Genomic DNA, 13,767 nt, shown 5'->3' with positions numbered 1-13,767 from the left:
AATCTTTGTCGTTCGTCAGTGGTGAAATATGATAACAGTGCCGACAACGCCGACGACAGCAAAGATGGCAGAAACGACGACGATAATGACGACGGTGACAACAATAATTACGACATAAACTTCAATGCTACGAAAGTAAATTAGGATAATAAATTTCTCAAATTAATATATGATCTAATTATAATTAAAATAAGATTATATAAACTAATATTTTATATATTATATTTTAATTAAATTACATTACATTAAATTTTTTAACTAATTTATAATTATATATTTAATATTTTATAATTTAACATTTTAATAATTAATTTAATATTCATCTTTAAACGTATTTATCTATGCTGAACAACCATAACATCATCTTTCCTCTTATTATTAAAGTCACTTTTAAAATACTATTGTTTCCCGATACTCTTCTATTCATCCTCATTAAAAAATTGTTACATTATTTATAATAGTAGAAAATAATATGAGGACAGGATACCTGTCATTACCTGACGTGTAAAAGATCAAATGTCAACTCTGTATTCAAAGCTGCATGAAGACCGTAAAGATTGATTCATTTAATAATGCAGACTCGATTAAAATCCTCAGCAACAACCAACCTACCCTATTCAATGAACTTCTGTCGTTTTCCAACACTCACTCTTCTATATAAACCCTAAACCCTTCCACCATTGAAACACACCCAGCAACTTTCATAAAGCAAAACAATTTCCTCTCATCTTCTAAACTTATCTCCTTTTGTTTTTTTTCTTTTTGAAGAAATTCGCCATGGCTGGTCTTAAGCTTGTTTATGCTATATTGTTGAGCTTGTTGGTGGTTTCTCCGATCGCCACAACCGCCCTAACATGCGGAGATGTGTCGTCGAAGATGGCCGCCTGCGTACGATACTTGCAGAACGGGGGAACCGTGCCGGTGCTTTGCTGCAATGGCGTTCGAGGCCTGAATGGCATTGCTCGAACCACCCCGGACCGCCAAACTGCATGTAGGTGCTTGCAAAATGCAGCTAGGTCCATCCCCAACATTAAGCCTCCATTGGCCGAGAGCCTCCGGGCAAATGCGGCGTCAATATTCCTTACAAGATCAGCACCTCCACTAACTGCAACAGGTAAGTATATTGGTATAATTACATATTTAGTCCTTCTATTTAAACTTTCTATCTATTCTTTTTTCTTTTGCCTTTTTCTTATAGTGTGAAGTGAGATGTATGAAGGCCAGGGTTTAAAGAGGCATGCAGGAGCTACACATGTATACCATATAGAAGTAATGTATGAATAAAGATGCTGGGTTGCTTCCAAAAATCTAAAATTAATCTCCACTTTGGTTTAGCGGGGCTTGTCTCGATTTTCCTGCATGTGGCTCTTATTATGTGGTTCATGTATTCGGCTGTGTTGGTGTTTATTAATTAATGTTTGTGCTTTCTTACATGAGAGTTTGATTCTATATCTATTCCTTCCTATTCTGAATAGAACACAAAACTTTATTAGAGGTATAAAATTTTAAAAATTTATATTAAAAATTTGTGGATAAAATTATGAAATTTTAAGATTGATATAAAATGCAAAGAAATAATTTAAATTATATTAAAATTTAAAATCTTCATTAGACATGTCATCTCAAGGTCCTTCATGTTGTTTTATTAAGTAATATATATTTCCAAGATAAATATCAGAGTATGAACTCATACAATGTTTGATAATATAAACATTCTTGACCACTTGGCTAATTAATGAATCTTCATATAGTTTTATGTTTATCTTTGCATACATTTGAAGAGTTTTATGTTTATCTTTGCATACATTTCTCAATAGTGACGGATCCAAACATAATTTTTTTTATGGAACGAACACAAATAGAATTTTAGAATTAACACCAGCAGAAAATAAACAACTTATGTAAAAAAAATTCGAATTTCAAAATAAATATTTGTCTACCCTAAAAAACGCATACATCAATATTTTCTTAAAATCAAAAGGATAAACTAAAAAATTATCACTAAATTAAGGTTGGCTTTTTATTGGACTTCAACTGTTAAATGTTACACATTTTGACCATCTTTTAACTTGTTGGCTTTGATAACGTTATCAGCTGCTGGAGACTATCTAACAGTTGTGTTACACCAGCGCATTTAGAGATAAACAGTGGTTTTGGCTTCCCAAAAATTATAAAATGAAGTTAATATGGGGATAAAATTACATTTTAATCCTTAAAAATATAATTTAATTATAATTAGGGATGCCAAATTGACACTATTACACCAAAACTTGATCCAAATTCAATTTGAGTTTAACAATTCTTTTATTAACCACGAAATGAATCGGAAAGACGTCTTGAACTTGTTTTAACATCATTTGTGGACATGGTTCAACTGCTTATATCTATGTTGCTGGTTCACCTAGATTTCAACAACCCTTTTGCCATTTTCTGAACCTTTCATCCTATATTTTATTATAATTTAGACGACACTGTTTAAAAAAGCAATCATAAAACAAATATCGAACATAAACTCTAAAATAAACGAATTTTTTAAGAAGTTATGAGTGAGTGGATCCTATAAAAATTTATAAAAGTTTTAATCTAATAATTAAAATTTATAAATCGAATATTCATCGTTATACTAAAAGAAAATATTCTTGAAAGGTAAATCGGTGCCCCATATTATCTCTATCAGATCTTTAACACTCTCGAAACATCGAAAAGATAAACTCTTATACCCCGGCTGAACACCGCATGCGGTGCAGGCCATGCATATCGATTTTATATATATTGTTTTTATGTCATAATATGGCTGATTTAAATATTATTATCTTCATTCTTTAATATTATAGGTTTTGAGTCGATTTAAATACGTAAAAATATACAATGTTAAATCGGCTTTGTTGATGTTTTATTAATGAACATTTATGCTTTGTTAAATCGGAGTTTGCTTTATGTCTACATTTATAATTAATCCGAATTAAAATAGAATAAATCAGTATTAGTCTCTCAAAATTAAAATTACAAATTATACAAATTATCATTAATTAATATTAACCTTTTGTTTTGGTGTCAAAAATTCATTTTGATCTGTTAGTACATTCAACAAATAAATTAAAAGTATTAATATTTCATTTTTGCTGTGTTAAAATTATCTTATGAATTATAGTTTGTATTATTATTACAAGCAAGGAAATGGAACCTTAAGCGAAAATAATTCCTTTTTAAAAGCTAGTTTATTTAAATCAAAATCAAGTTTCCAATATACTAGTCATACAATCTAACATATAATACAAAAGTTGTAGAAATAAAATACATTTAAAGTGCTATAGTAAAGACTTCAAAAAATGATCATAGATACACAATATATATCAAAATATAAGGTAAACTATCTATTTGGTCATTCACCTGTTACTTAATTTCTATTTTAGTCACACAATTATTTTTTTAAATCATATCTAACATTATATTTTAATTCTATTTTGGTCACTTGAGAAATTAACAATGATGTTGACATATCACAATATAATAATACAACGTTAACATTAAAAAATAAAAAATATCACGTCAACATTACAATTATTTTTTTAACGATTGATGATTAAAACAGAATAAAAAATAATATTAGATGTGATTTTATAAAAATAATAATTAATACCAAAATAGAAATTAAATAATAGGAATTCGATCAAATAATTAGTTTACCCCAAATAATAAGCTGCATAAACCAAACGAATCTCAAATGGTATAGTGGAGACTTCAAATCATGATTAAAGACACACAAAAGAAAAATAGAAATAATATAAATTATAGGAAAAAGTATTTATAAAAATATTCAAAATTACATCATGCATGACATAGAATAATTGGACCACCATATTATATAAAGGGTTACTCTCACCCCTCTCACGATCCACCACATATATTCAATTAATCTCCCCTTATCATGGCGGCCGTGAAATTGCACGGATCTTGGCTAAGTCCGTTCACTTTCAGAGTAATTTGTGCTCTGAAACTCAAAGGCATATCTTACGAATACATCGACGAAGATCTCTCCGATAAGAGTCCTTTACTTCTTCAGTATAATCCGATTCACAAGAAAGTTCCGGTGCTCGTTCACGACGGAAAACCCATTTGCGAGTCCACCGTCATCCTCCGGTATATCGATGAAATTTGGCCGCACAATCCCTTGTTGCCGACTGATCCCTACGAGAAAGCACGTGCTCTGTTTTGGATTAAATTCGCTGATGATATGGTATTTTTTTAATTTTCTTCTTTTGCATTTGATTTTTTCGCAGTTTACTATTTCTCTTTTATTGAGTATTGATTGATTTAGATTTTAGATTGAATATAGTAGAATTTTATCATCGAAATGATTTTTAATTTAATTTATTGAGTTAATTGTATATATGTCCCTAAGTTATAATTTTTATTCTAAATTAATCCTCAAACTTTTTAACATTTCAATTTCATCCAAAATTTTTAACATTCTAAATTCATCTTTATATTTTGATTCTCATTCTATATTGGTCCTTCAATTATTGATTCATCCTTAAACTTTTGAATGATTTTTAATTTATTGAGGTTGAATTTGAAATCTTTAATTTTTTTTATAAATTTAGAATAAGAGTTATGGAAATCAGTTTTGGAATTAATTTAAGAAGAAAATCAGTTTAGAGACATGTAATACAATGATTTTTAATTCATTTTATTATAATATCGATATTCGAATCCTGGATATTAATTTAAAATTTTAATACACCATCCCTTTAAATCAATTAATAATTGATTTTTATATCTATTTGTTTATACTTTGTATAATGATACTGAAACTTCTCATCTCTTCTACCAGACTCTGATCGGAAGGCTTTTCCGAACCGACGGCGAAGAACAGGAGCAGGCTGCGAAGGAGTGCTCGAAAGTGTTGGAAACCATCGAGGACACGGGCTGATCGAAGGCAAGAAATTCTTCGGAGGAGACGAGATAAGCATGGTGGACATTGCATTTTGCTCGGTCGCTCACTGGCTTGGAGTCATCGAAGAATTTTCAGGGCTTAAAGTACTTGAACCACACAAGCTCCCTAAACTGAGCTCGTGGATCCAAAATTTCAAATCAGTCCCTTTGATCAAAGAAAACTTGCCTGATCGTGCTAAGATGATTGCTATGTTAAAGCGTCGGAGAGAGGAGATGTTAGCATCAAAATCGGACTAAGGACCAGGAACATTGCATGTATGTGTTAAAATGTTTCTGGTAATAAACAAAGAGTTAATTGCACACTGAGTTCTTAAATTATGAGTCTTGTTTTAATTTGATTTTCAAATATTAGTTTTATTATATTTAATGTCATTTAATTATGAGTTTCATAATAAAAATATTTTTCTAAAAAAATATAAATAAATTATTTAATTAAAATATGATTATAAATAAATTATTCTATCATCAAATATTAAATGGTATAATAATGTGATTTAATATAATTATAATTATTATTTATTAAAATTCATACAATTTATAAGTTTAGTTTAATCTAAAATAATTTGCGTTTAGTTCTAAATCTAATTTGAAATGAAAGTGTAGACTTGTCTTGTAGTTGCAAAACCATTTACAATAATTAAAGTGCAATGAACGGCTAAGTGGAGTAGGTTGGGAAAGCACGCAAAGTGGATAAGTTGGTGTTTGAAACGATGTTGTTATTATAGACATATAATCATAAATTAGTCTCTAATATTTTAATTTATAATTTTAGAGAAAAATAGTTAGATAACTAATAATTAATTCAGGTAATTGTTTATTATTTTTTTATGTGTTTAATTATTGATGTGACATATATTATGTTACTAAAATAATGATATTATATATGTTACATCATTTAAAATAATGACATAAAATGTATCACGTTATCTAAAGATGATATATATATATCACGTCACAAAAAATGATGATGAAATATACATCACATCACAAAAATAATAACATATCACATGCCACTTCATAATTAAACAAATATAGAAATTACATGTTAGTAGCATACATTAAACGTTAATCAATTAAAAATTCATCAAATATGAGTTATTTTGATAAAAGAATAAGATATTAAGAATTAAAATGCGTCATAAAAATGAATTATTGTTAAAGTGATTATTTAAATAAATATTTAGTATTAATTTTATCATTATACTAATATATAATAATAAAATAATGATAATTGAAGTAGTTGGAAAATGATGGACCCCATGAACAACAAATGGCGGTGGTGGAAATAGAAGAATGGCAGACAATGATGAATACATCCCACCATGGATGATGAATGGCAGAGGGGGTGACGTTCATCGAAGCTAATAGTATCTCACGCATGAGTCAGCATTTCATCGAACAGCTCGTATCAAAGAAAATGTTCATGGTTATAATATAGCCGTAGAGTCCTGAAAAATAGAAGATAATATTATATAACTATAGGCGGACACAGAATATTACATAAAGAGAAGGAATTTATAAAAATAAAAAATTCATTAAGCGACATTTGTGAGAAAATAAAATATTATTTTTTAGAAGTTTTAAATTAAATAATTATGTTTATAAAATGTGTATACGTTATCAATGACTATAAAAATTCTAAACAAATCTTATCTTATAATCACTTTAAACTATTAATTTAAAAAAAAACAATAGTATTAAAAGATGTAGATATAGACTTTGAAGTTCAAACATAAACCTAAAACCAACATGAAAATTACAAAGATTCATACCAACTACAATTAAATGAAATGCATCATTCATGACGTAACTTTATTAACTTTTGAAGCTCCAAAATTCCTTACCTACTACAGTTAAAAGGCACAAGGCTACTTTTATTTTCTGAAATTGGTAAGATTTTTAGTTTAGCCCTTCAATTAAATGTATAAAATTATTTTATACCTCCAAAGGTTTTGGAAAATTATTTTTGATGTACTATTTTAGTTATTTTATAAGAAACGCAGTGGATTTGTGTTGATTGTAAGAGTTTTGAAGTATTTTATACCTCCAAAGGTTTTGGAAAATTGATTAAATCCCTAACAATTATCTCAGAATTTTGAAAATTTGTTTAAATCAATTATCTCAGGAACCACAATCTGTTTAAATTTTTAATCAAAGCTTGTTGCTTTTACACAGCTGCTGATGCATATATACTTTACTGAAGAAATGAATTATTCTTCAAATTTGGAATGGGAAGTTGTTGCCTTTACGCAACTTGTGCATATACACTTTGCGTGTTCCCATCGCTGAAGAAATGAATTGTTCTAAACTATACTTTAGGTGCCAACATGTGTTTTCCCTCACATAACACAATTGCCTTCATATCATTGTTCTATCTTTCATCACACTCTTTGTTTTCACATCAATTCCTACATTTTCCATCTTTGAGATGGATTTCCAACGTCCCAGCAAATGTGATCACTCTTGCTATAGATATATTGAGAACGTTGAAGGGAAATGTTGTCAAGAATGTGGAGGGAAGATCCGTCTCCGATGGTGCCTTTGCTTGTGAAGCCTGTGATGTTTGCCTGCACAAGTCATGCGCGGTTAAAAAGCCTGGTCGTAATCTGTATCATGAGATTACGCACCCCCTCCACCTGCAGCACCGACTTCAACTCCAATGGCTTGATGATGATTTCATTTGTGATAAATGTTTGTATATATCTGCTGGCTACAGATGCAGCTGTGTTTCCTGCGATTTCACACTTGATCTCGCCTGTGCTTCTTCGGCCAGTGGTACTGAGCTTCCTAAAGATGAAGAGCCGCTGAGGTTTAAAGACGGGAAGAGAAAGACAATCCAGCTTTACACCATACTTGCCAGCTGAGCGTCTTCAAATATAGGAAGATACACGAACAAGACTTGGATTGTTTCTGGTGTGAAAAACATCTATCGAGAGTGTGCTATGGTTGTCTACCATGCAAGTTCTATCTTCACCCCGGATGCAGTGATAAGATACCAAGCACACTTGCTCATCCTTTTCATATTCCTGGCCACACTCTCGCTTAATCTATGATGCCTACGTGTATTGGTATTGCTTTTCTTGTAAACCAAGTCACCCTTATTTTGGTGATCTTCTGTATATGTGCGAGATGTGCAGCTTCTGCATTGATATGGACTGTGCTAAACTCTTGCCCACCCTAAAACTTGCCTGCCACCCTCACCGTCTCGCTTACTTCAGAGGTACTTCTGAGTTGGATTGCCGTACCTGTGGCAAGCATTGCGGTGGTGGTGATTGTATTTGTCGTTGTGTGCAATGCGATATTAGTTTCCATCTAAAATGTGTTGTACCATCCAAAGCTACATCAAAGTATCATAGGCATCCACTTATTCTAACCGAATCGGTCAAAGAATATGATTCTGATGAATTTTGTTGCGATGATTGTGAGAACGAAAAGGATCCGAAGCATCCTGTGTATTACTGTCAAAGTTGCATATTTGTGGCTCATATTCCATGTGTACTCCCTGATGTTGATGAGGTAATAATTCTTTTCACCGTTCAATTTAATTTTTACAATCAAAGGGGAAATTTTTATTATCGGATTGTTAATGTCTTTGCTATTTTCAAATGATTTTTTTATGTACGAATTAAATTTGTGAAGGTCTTGGCTTTGATTGAGCTCTCATGATTAATATTTGTTTGATGAATAGGATCAAATTACATCCTCCATGGAAAGCGAGGAAGCTTTGTCTGAGAAGGAAATGGAGCAGAATGAAGGGAGTAATGGCATCCACGCTCTGGTTTGCAACTATTTACACATTAACTAATTTTAAATTCAAAATTCTTCTTTTTTGGCTCATTCAAAATGAAATATCATTGCAAAACATAATACATGAGAGCTCCATAACCAAAACAGAAAACATAGCAACCCAATGCTTACTGCCTTCTACCCCCTAAACAATAACCTCACTCCACAAACTATATAAAATTCTCAAGAAATTAATTTGTTCATCCTTTGATCTACTTGTTTCTTTTTAAATGCAGTTTCGACCTATCATCCACAAACACGAAATATATGAGGTAACCGAGGAGTTGAAAGGCTATAAATATTGTCGAGGTTCCTCTGGTACTTGATGGTCCTAGCTACTTCTGTGAAGGATGTGGCTTTTACCTGCATGAAAAATGCGCCAAATTGCAATACGAGATACGACACCCTTTTCATTCTATCCATCCTCTTAACCTCTATACTGGACTCCAATATCTTCTTTATAAAATAATGGATTCGACAAAAATATACGCTACATGTGATGAGTGTAAATACATTTGTGAGGGCTTCATATATTTTTGCGAGCAGTGTAATTTCAAGCTTGGTGTGAAATGCTCTGCTCTAACTGCTCATGAACTTGGGGTTTCTCAAGAAAAAAGGATGGATAGAGTAACCGAGTTGCACCATTTCAGCCACCAACATAAGCTTGTCCTTGGCTACTCTAATGACCCTATAGAAGAAACAAGATGCAAAATTTGTGAATCTTCAATCTTTGGCCCAGCCTATTTTTGCCCCGAGTCTTGCCTTAGGCTACCACAAAAGATTCAAGTCCCATTTCATCTAAAACACATGTTGGTTTTTCAACAACCAGAGGAACGTTCAAACCCACAATGTTATGCCTGCCCTTTGAGCATAGAAAAAGAAAACTTCGCATATAGTTGTGAAGATTGTCAACTTGACCTCCATCCTATATGTGCTAATTACTTAAAGAGACCCTTGAAATGCGAGTCCCACTTAGATGACCTTTATTATTTCGGGAAAGATTATCAGTTACTCCGTGCAAAAGACAACTATATACCATGGGAAACACATTTTGCTTGTCATAAATGTGAAAATACCTGCAAAGAAGAGCCCTTTTATCGTTGTCTACAGTGTTCCATTAACTTTCATTTGAAATGTGTTCCCATACCAGAGGTTGTTCAATCCAAATATCATCGTCATCCTCTAACCCTGACCGATTCTTTTGTTGAAGATGATTCTGGATTGTATTATTGTGATTTTAGCGAGAAAGAGAGAAACCCAAAAGATCATGTATACTATTGTAAAGAAGTAACGGACGGATAATGGCGCACATAGAATGCATTGTTAAAAGAGAAGTAAGTTAATAACATCTATAACTTTTGAAATCTAAAAAAAAGCACTACTTTATTTTGCAGTGACAAATCTGTAACATGATTTGCCCTTGCTGTTAGGTAGAGGACGTCAGCTGTGAAGAGAGTTTGCAGAAGAAGCGACGTGAAGGGCTCCAACCACAGCCAATTCAGCTGGAAAATGTTCCTGCCATGGTTACTGGTGTTTGGACTGATGATACTAATTTGCAGCTTAAGGCAACCACACAGTTCAGGGAATTGCTTTCAATTGGTGAGAAAATTATTCTGAAATATATTTCATTTGATATTCATATAAAACTTAAATTATATACTTCAATTACATTTATTTTTTATCATAGAAAAAGGTCCACCTATTGACCAAGTGATACAAGCTGGTGTTGTTCCTCGCTTTGTTGAGTTCCTTGAGAGTGAAGATTTCCCAAAGATTCAGGTTGGATTTCCTGTCAGAAAAGCTTCAACGTTATGCCATCATTAGTTTAAGACTGTTGCTAATTTAATCATGATTTAGTTTGAGGCAGCCTGGGTACTCACCAATATAGCTTCTGGGACATCTGAGAACACGAAGGTGGTGATTGATCATGGGGCTGTTCCGATACTAGTCAAGTTACTTGGTTCCCCAAGTGATGATGTTCGCGAGCAGGTATTCATAGGAAATGAACTTACAGTAGTTTTATAATCTTACTTGGAAAAAGCTGGTATGAATCATATATTCTTTGTGTTTTGGAATTCAGTCGATCTGGGCATTAGGAAATGTAGCTGGTGATTCTCCTGCAAGTCGTGATGTTGCACTTGGACATGGTGCTTTGCTTCCTTTATTGGCCCATTTGAATGAGCATCCTAAACTTTCTGTGCTGAGAATTGCTACATGGACCCTGTTAAACTTTTTTCGTGGCAAGCCCCTGCCCCCATTTGTTCAGGTTTGACCCGACCTCCCTCCTTTTTTGGTTAACAATTGTTTATTTAACATGAATTAACAAGTTACTTCACGTTTAGCGTTATTGCTTTACAATGCAAAATTATTGTCTTAGATCTTTGAAATCTAATACAGTGGCTAAAGAATGTTGAGAATTGTTATGTAGCTATGAAATTTTTATATACTTAATTCACTAGCAGAGCTGAATTTATTATAATTGTACTAATTATTCAGGTTAAGCCTGCACTTCCAACATTAGCACGTCTTATTCATTCAAATGATGAACATTTCCTATCTGATGCATGTTGGGCACTCATATCTTTCTGATGGCACAAATGCTGAAATCCAAACCGTCATTGAAGCTGGCGTATGCAGGCGTCTGGTGGAACTTTTGCAGTGAGTTACACTATTTTACGTTGATTCATTCTAAAAGTCTTTATATTTCCTTTTTTTTTCCTTACCAAAATAATAAATTACTTGGCTTCCATAGGCATCCATCACTTTCGGTGCTGAAACCTGCTCTTCGCGCAGTTGGAAATATTGCCTCTGCAGATGATGTGCAAACCCAGGTCTTAGCCACTTTTGTTTTATGTTGATTATCATTTTGTCTATATATAATATGAACCATTTTGTGTTTTCTCATTTATGGGTACAGTGTATTATAAGCCATCAGGCATTGCCATGCCTTTTGAAACTTCTGACAAATAAGCATAAAATAAGCATCAAGAAGGAAGCTTGCCGGACCATCTAAAATACCACAGCAAAACATAAGGTGCATATACAAGTAACATTTGGACCTCTTTTATTTTATTTTTTGTCCTTGATATCTATTTCACTTGGTTTTATCGATTTTGGATTTAACATTGTGTCTGTGTTCATTTATATAATGAAATGGTTTGAAATTTACAGGCTGTGATAGAAGCTGATATTATTGCTCATCTGGTTCATCTACTACAAAGTGGTGAAACACTTGATATTAAAGGAGAAGCTGCGCGGGCCATCTCAAATGCCACATCTCACGGGACTCATGTTCAGATCAAGTATGAAAATGATTTCCCATATATACATATTCTTTGTTTGGAATAATTTCTTGGTGGACAAGCATTAATAAAGCACCTCACCTGGGGGCATATGTCACAATGTTTCAGTTTTCTTGTAAGTCAAGGTTGCATCAAACCGTTGTGTGATCTTCTCAACTGCCGCGATCTGAATATAATCAAAGTCTGCTTAGAAGGACTTGAAAATATTCAAAAAGCAGGAGAAGCTGATAAAACTAAAGGCACAACTGGAAGAATGAATCCTTATGCACAAATGATTAGTGATGCAAAGGATTGGAATAAGATGGACCATTTACTGTATCATGTTGACAATGAGATTCGCAAAAAGGCTTGTAAAGTCTTCAAGTTTGACTGGGTTCAGAGGTAATATGATGATCTACTATCTTCATTTCATGCATGTATTGTGGTGTTTAATTCAAATAAGGTTGAAAGTTGTCTGGTTTTACCTTTCTTATCCAAAGCTGTCTGCAATTTGATATTTCAGGGAGATACATCGCCTTGCATTGCAGCGTTTATGGATGGAGATGATGGAAACATACTAGGGTCATGTCATGTGCTTGCTACACAAAAATATAATTTAGGAATCAAGATTTTTTATTTGTCACTGCTACACAATAACATAATTTATTTATTTTAATTCTACTACATTAATATATAATTTTCCAATTTAATATATCACATAAATATATAATCATTTCTTAATTTAATTTCAATTTGGATAAATTACGAATTTCATCGCTTAACTTTTGTCTTCACTCCTATTTTGATCATTAAAATTTAATTTTTTTAATTTACTCGTTGAACTTTTGATTTTTACTTATTTTGACTATTTTTTTTATTAAATATTTAACAACTTTATGATTGGATATTTTTCTTCTAAAAATTATGAAATGGACCTAAAACCTTCATTATTTTTTTGTGAAAAATTATATTTTTTCGAATTCCCTTTAATTTTTTGACAAAGAAAGAACTTCCAAATTCTGTTGATGGAGAGGTGGAAGAGAAAACGAGTTATACATTTTAATTCCACGTGACATGCTAAAAAATGTTATAAATTGTGATAGTACAATGTATAAAATTATAGATATTAACTTTGTGTTATCATTTAATCATTAGTGGCTAACAATCAAGTGATTAAAATTTTCAATATCTTTGATCTAAGTGTTTAAATTAGTTTTTAGAACAGCTAGATGGTCAAATCAAATGTAACAAGTAGTTGAATTTATACATTTCATCGACAAAGATTGATGTCTATAATGTTAGAACCAAAACGAACTTGATATAATCTAAATAACCCAAAACCTGTCATGTAAAATAAATAGTTGGATTCTCATATTCAACTTCAAGTTCTAGCCAAAACTCAAATTCGAGTTCGAATTTAATGTCTTTAATTAAAAAACTTGATATTTGCATCAAGGCCACCTTCTTATGGACTAAAGATGCATCAAAGCAAAGTCACAGTGAAGGCAACAGAATCAACTGTTTTTTAAGGACCCAAATTTGTTCATCATAGATCCAACAAATGCACGCTACAAACTTAGGGATCTTTCCTATACCATATGTCGCTTAGTTCCTCTCAGCATCGAGTGATTGCCCCCATCAATGTTTGATCCCGAAAATGAAAACCGACAATGGCGAGGGCCTTCCTTATACCCCTCTTTAACAAACTGACATTTGGATTTTGCTGATCAATGGTAGCGCGATC

At 32.2% G+C, this 13,767-nt stretch overlaps 3 protein-coding genes, 1 long non-coding RNA gene and 1 pseudogene across 4 annotated transcripts; all 5 read left to right on the top strand.

The window, feature by feature from the left end:
* The first annotated feature begins 704 nt into the window (after positions 1-704).
* On the top strand, positions 705-1,118 carry LOC120128241 (annotated as a pseudogene).
* Positions 1,119-3,907: 2,789 nt separating this feature from the next.
* Positions 3,908-5,256, top strand: LOC120128237 (glutathione transferase GST 23-like). The gene is given in 3 exon segments (XM_039145959.1): positions 3,908-4,237; positions 4,835-4,922; positions 4,925-5,256. Coding segments are annotated over 3 exon segments (666 nt in total). The 5' UTR covers positions 3,908-3,928; the 3' UTR covers positions 5,194-5,256.
* A 2,829-nt stretch (positions 5,257-8,085) lies between these two features.
* Positions 8,086-10,044, top strand: LOC120128371. The gene is made up of 3 exons (XM_039146058.1): positions 8,086-8,472; positions 8,645-8,734; positions 9,289-10,044. The coding sequence occupies exons 1-3, from the start codon at positions 8,086-8,088 to the stop codon at positions 10,042-10,044; spliced, it is 1,233 nt and encodes a 410-aa protein (XP_039001989.1).
* Positions 10,045-11,485: 1,441 nt separating this feature from the next.
* On the top strand, positions 11,486-12,021 carry LOC120128233. Its single transcript, XR_005516615.1, has 3 exons — positions 11,486-11,573; positions 11,660-11,776; positions 11,914-12,021. It is a non-coding gene; the product is annotated as an uncharacterized LOC120128233 (long non-coding RNA).
* A 91-nt stretch (positions 12,022-12,112) lies between these two features.
* On the top strand, positions 12,113-12,636 carry LOC120128231 (importin subunit alpha-1-like). The gene is made up of 2 exons (XM_039145956.1): positions 12,113-12,425; positions 12,547-12,636. Exons 1-2 carry the CDS (start codon positions 12,136-12,138, stop codon positions 12,602-12,604), a joined length of 348 nt encoding a protein of 115 aa, XP_039001887.1. The 5' UTR covers positions 12,113-12,135; the 3' UTR covers positions 12,605-12,636.
* Positions 12,637-13,767: the final 1,131 nt, after the last annotated feature.

This window comes from Hibiscus syriacus, unplaced genomic scaffold (genome assembly GCF_006381635.1).
Source record: "Hibiscus syriacus cultivar Baekdansim isolate YM2019G1 unplaced genomic scaffold, ASM638163v2 tig00110478_pilon, whole genome shotgun sequence".
NCBI classification, from domain to species: domain Eukaryota; kingdom Viridiplantae; phylum Streptophyta; class Magnoliopsida; order Malvales; family Malvaceae; genus Hibiscus; species Hibiscus syriacus.
The sequence above is the reverse complement of the archived record's forward strand: the minus strand, read 5'-3'. Positions and strand labels throughout refer to the sequence as shown.

Bases quoted from the DNA above. Each gene is read 5' to 3' on its own strand.
- LOC120128371 (XM_039146058.1), top strand. From the start codon at position 8,086: ATGTGCAGCTTCTGCATTGATATGGACTGTGCTAAACTCTTGCCCACC. The intron at 8,473-8,644 runs GTAATAATTCTT...TTTGATGAATAG, and splicing joins TACTCCCTGATGTTGATGAG to GATCAAATTACATCCTCCAT. The intron at 8,735-9,288 runs GTTTGCAACTAT...TTTTGCGAGCAG, and splicing joins GTAATGGCATCCACGCTCTG to TGTAATTTCAAGCTTGGTGT.
- LOC120128231 (XM_039145956.1), top strand. From the start codon at position 12,136: ATGTCACAATGTTTCAGTTTTCTTGTAAGTCAAGGTTGCATCAAACCG. The intron at 12,426-12,546 runs GTAATATGATGA...TTGATATTTCAG, and splicing joins AAGTTTGACTGGGTTCAGAG to GGAGATACATCGCCTTGCAT.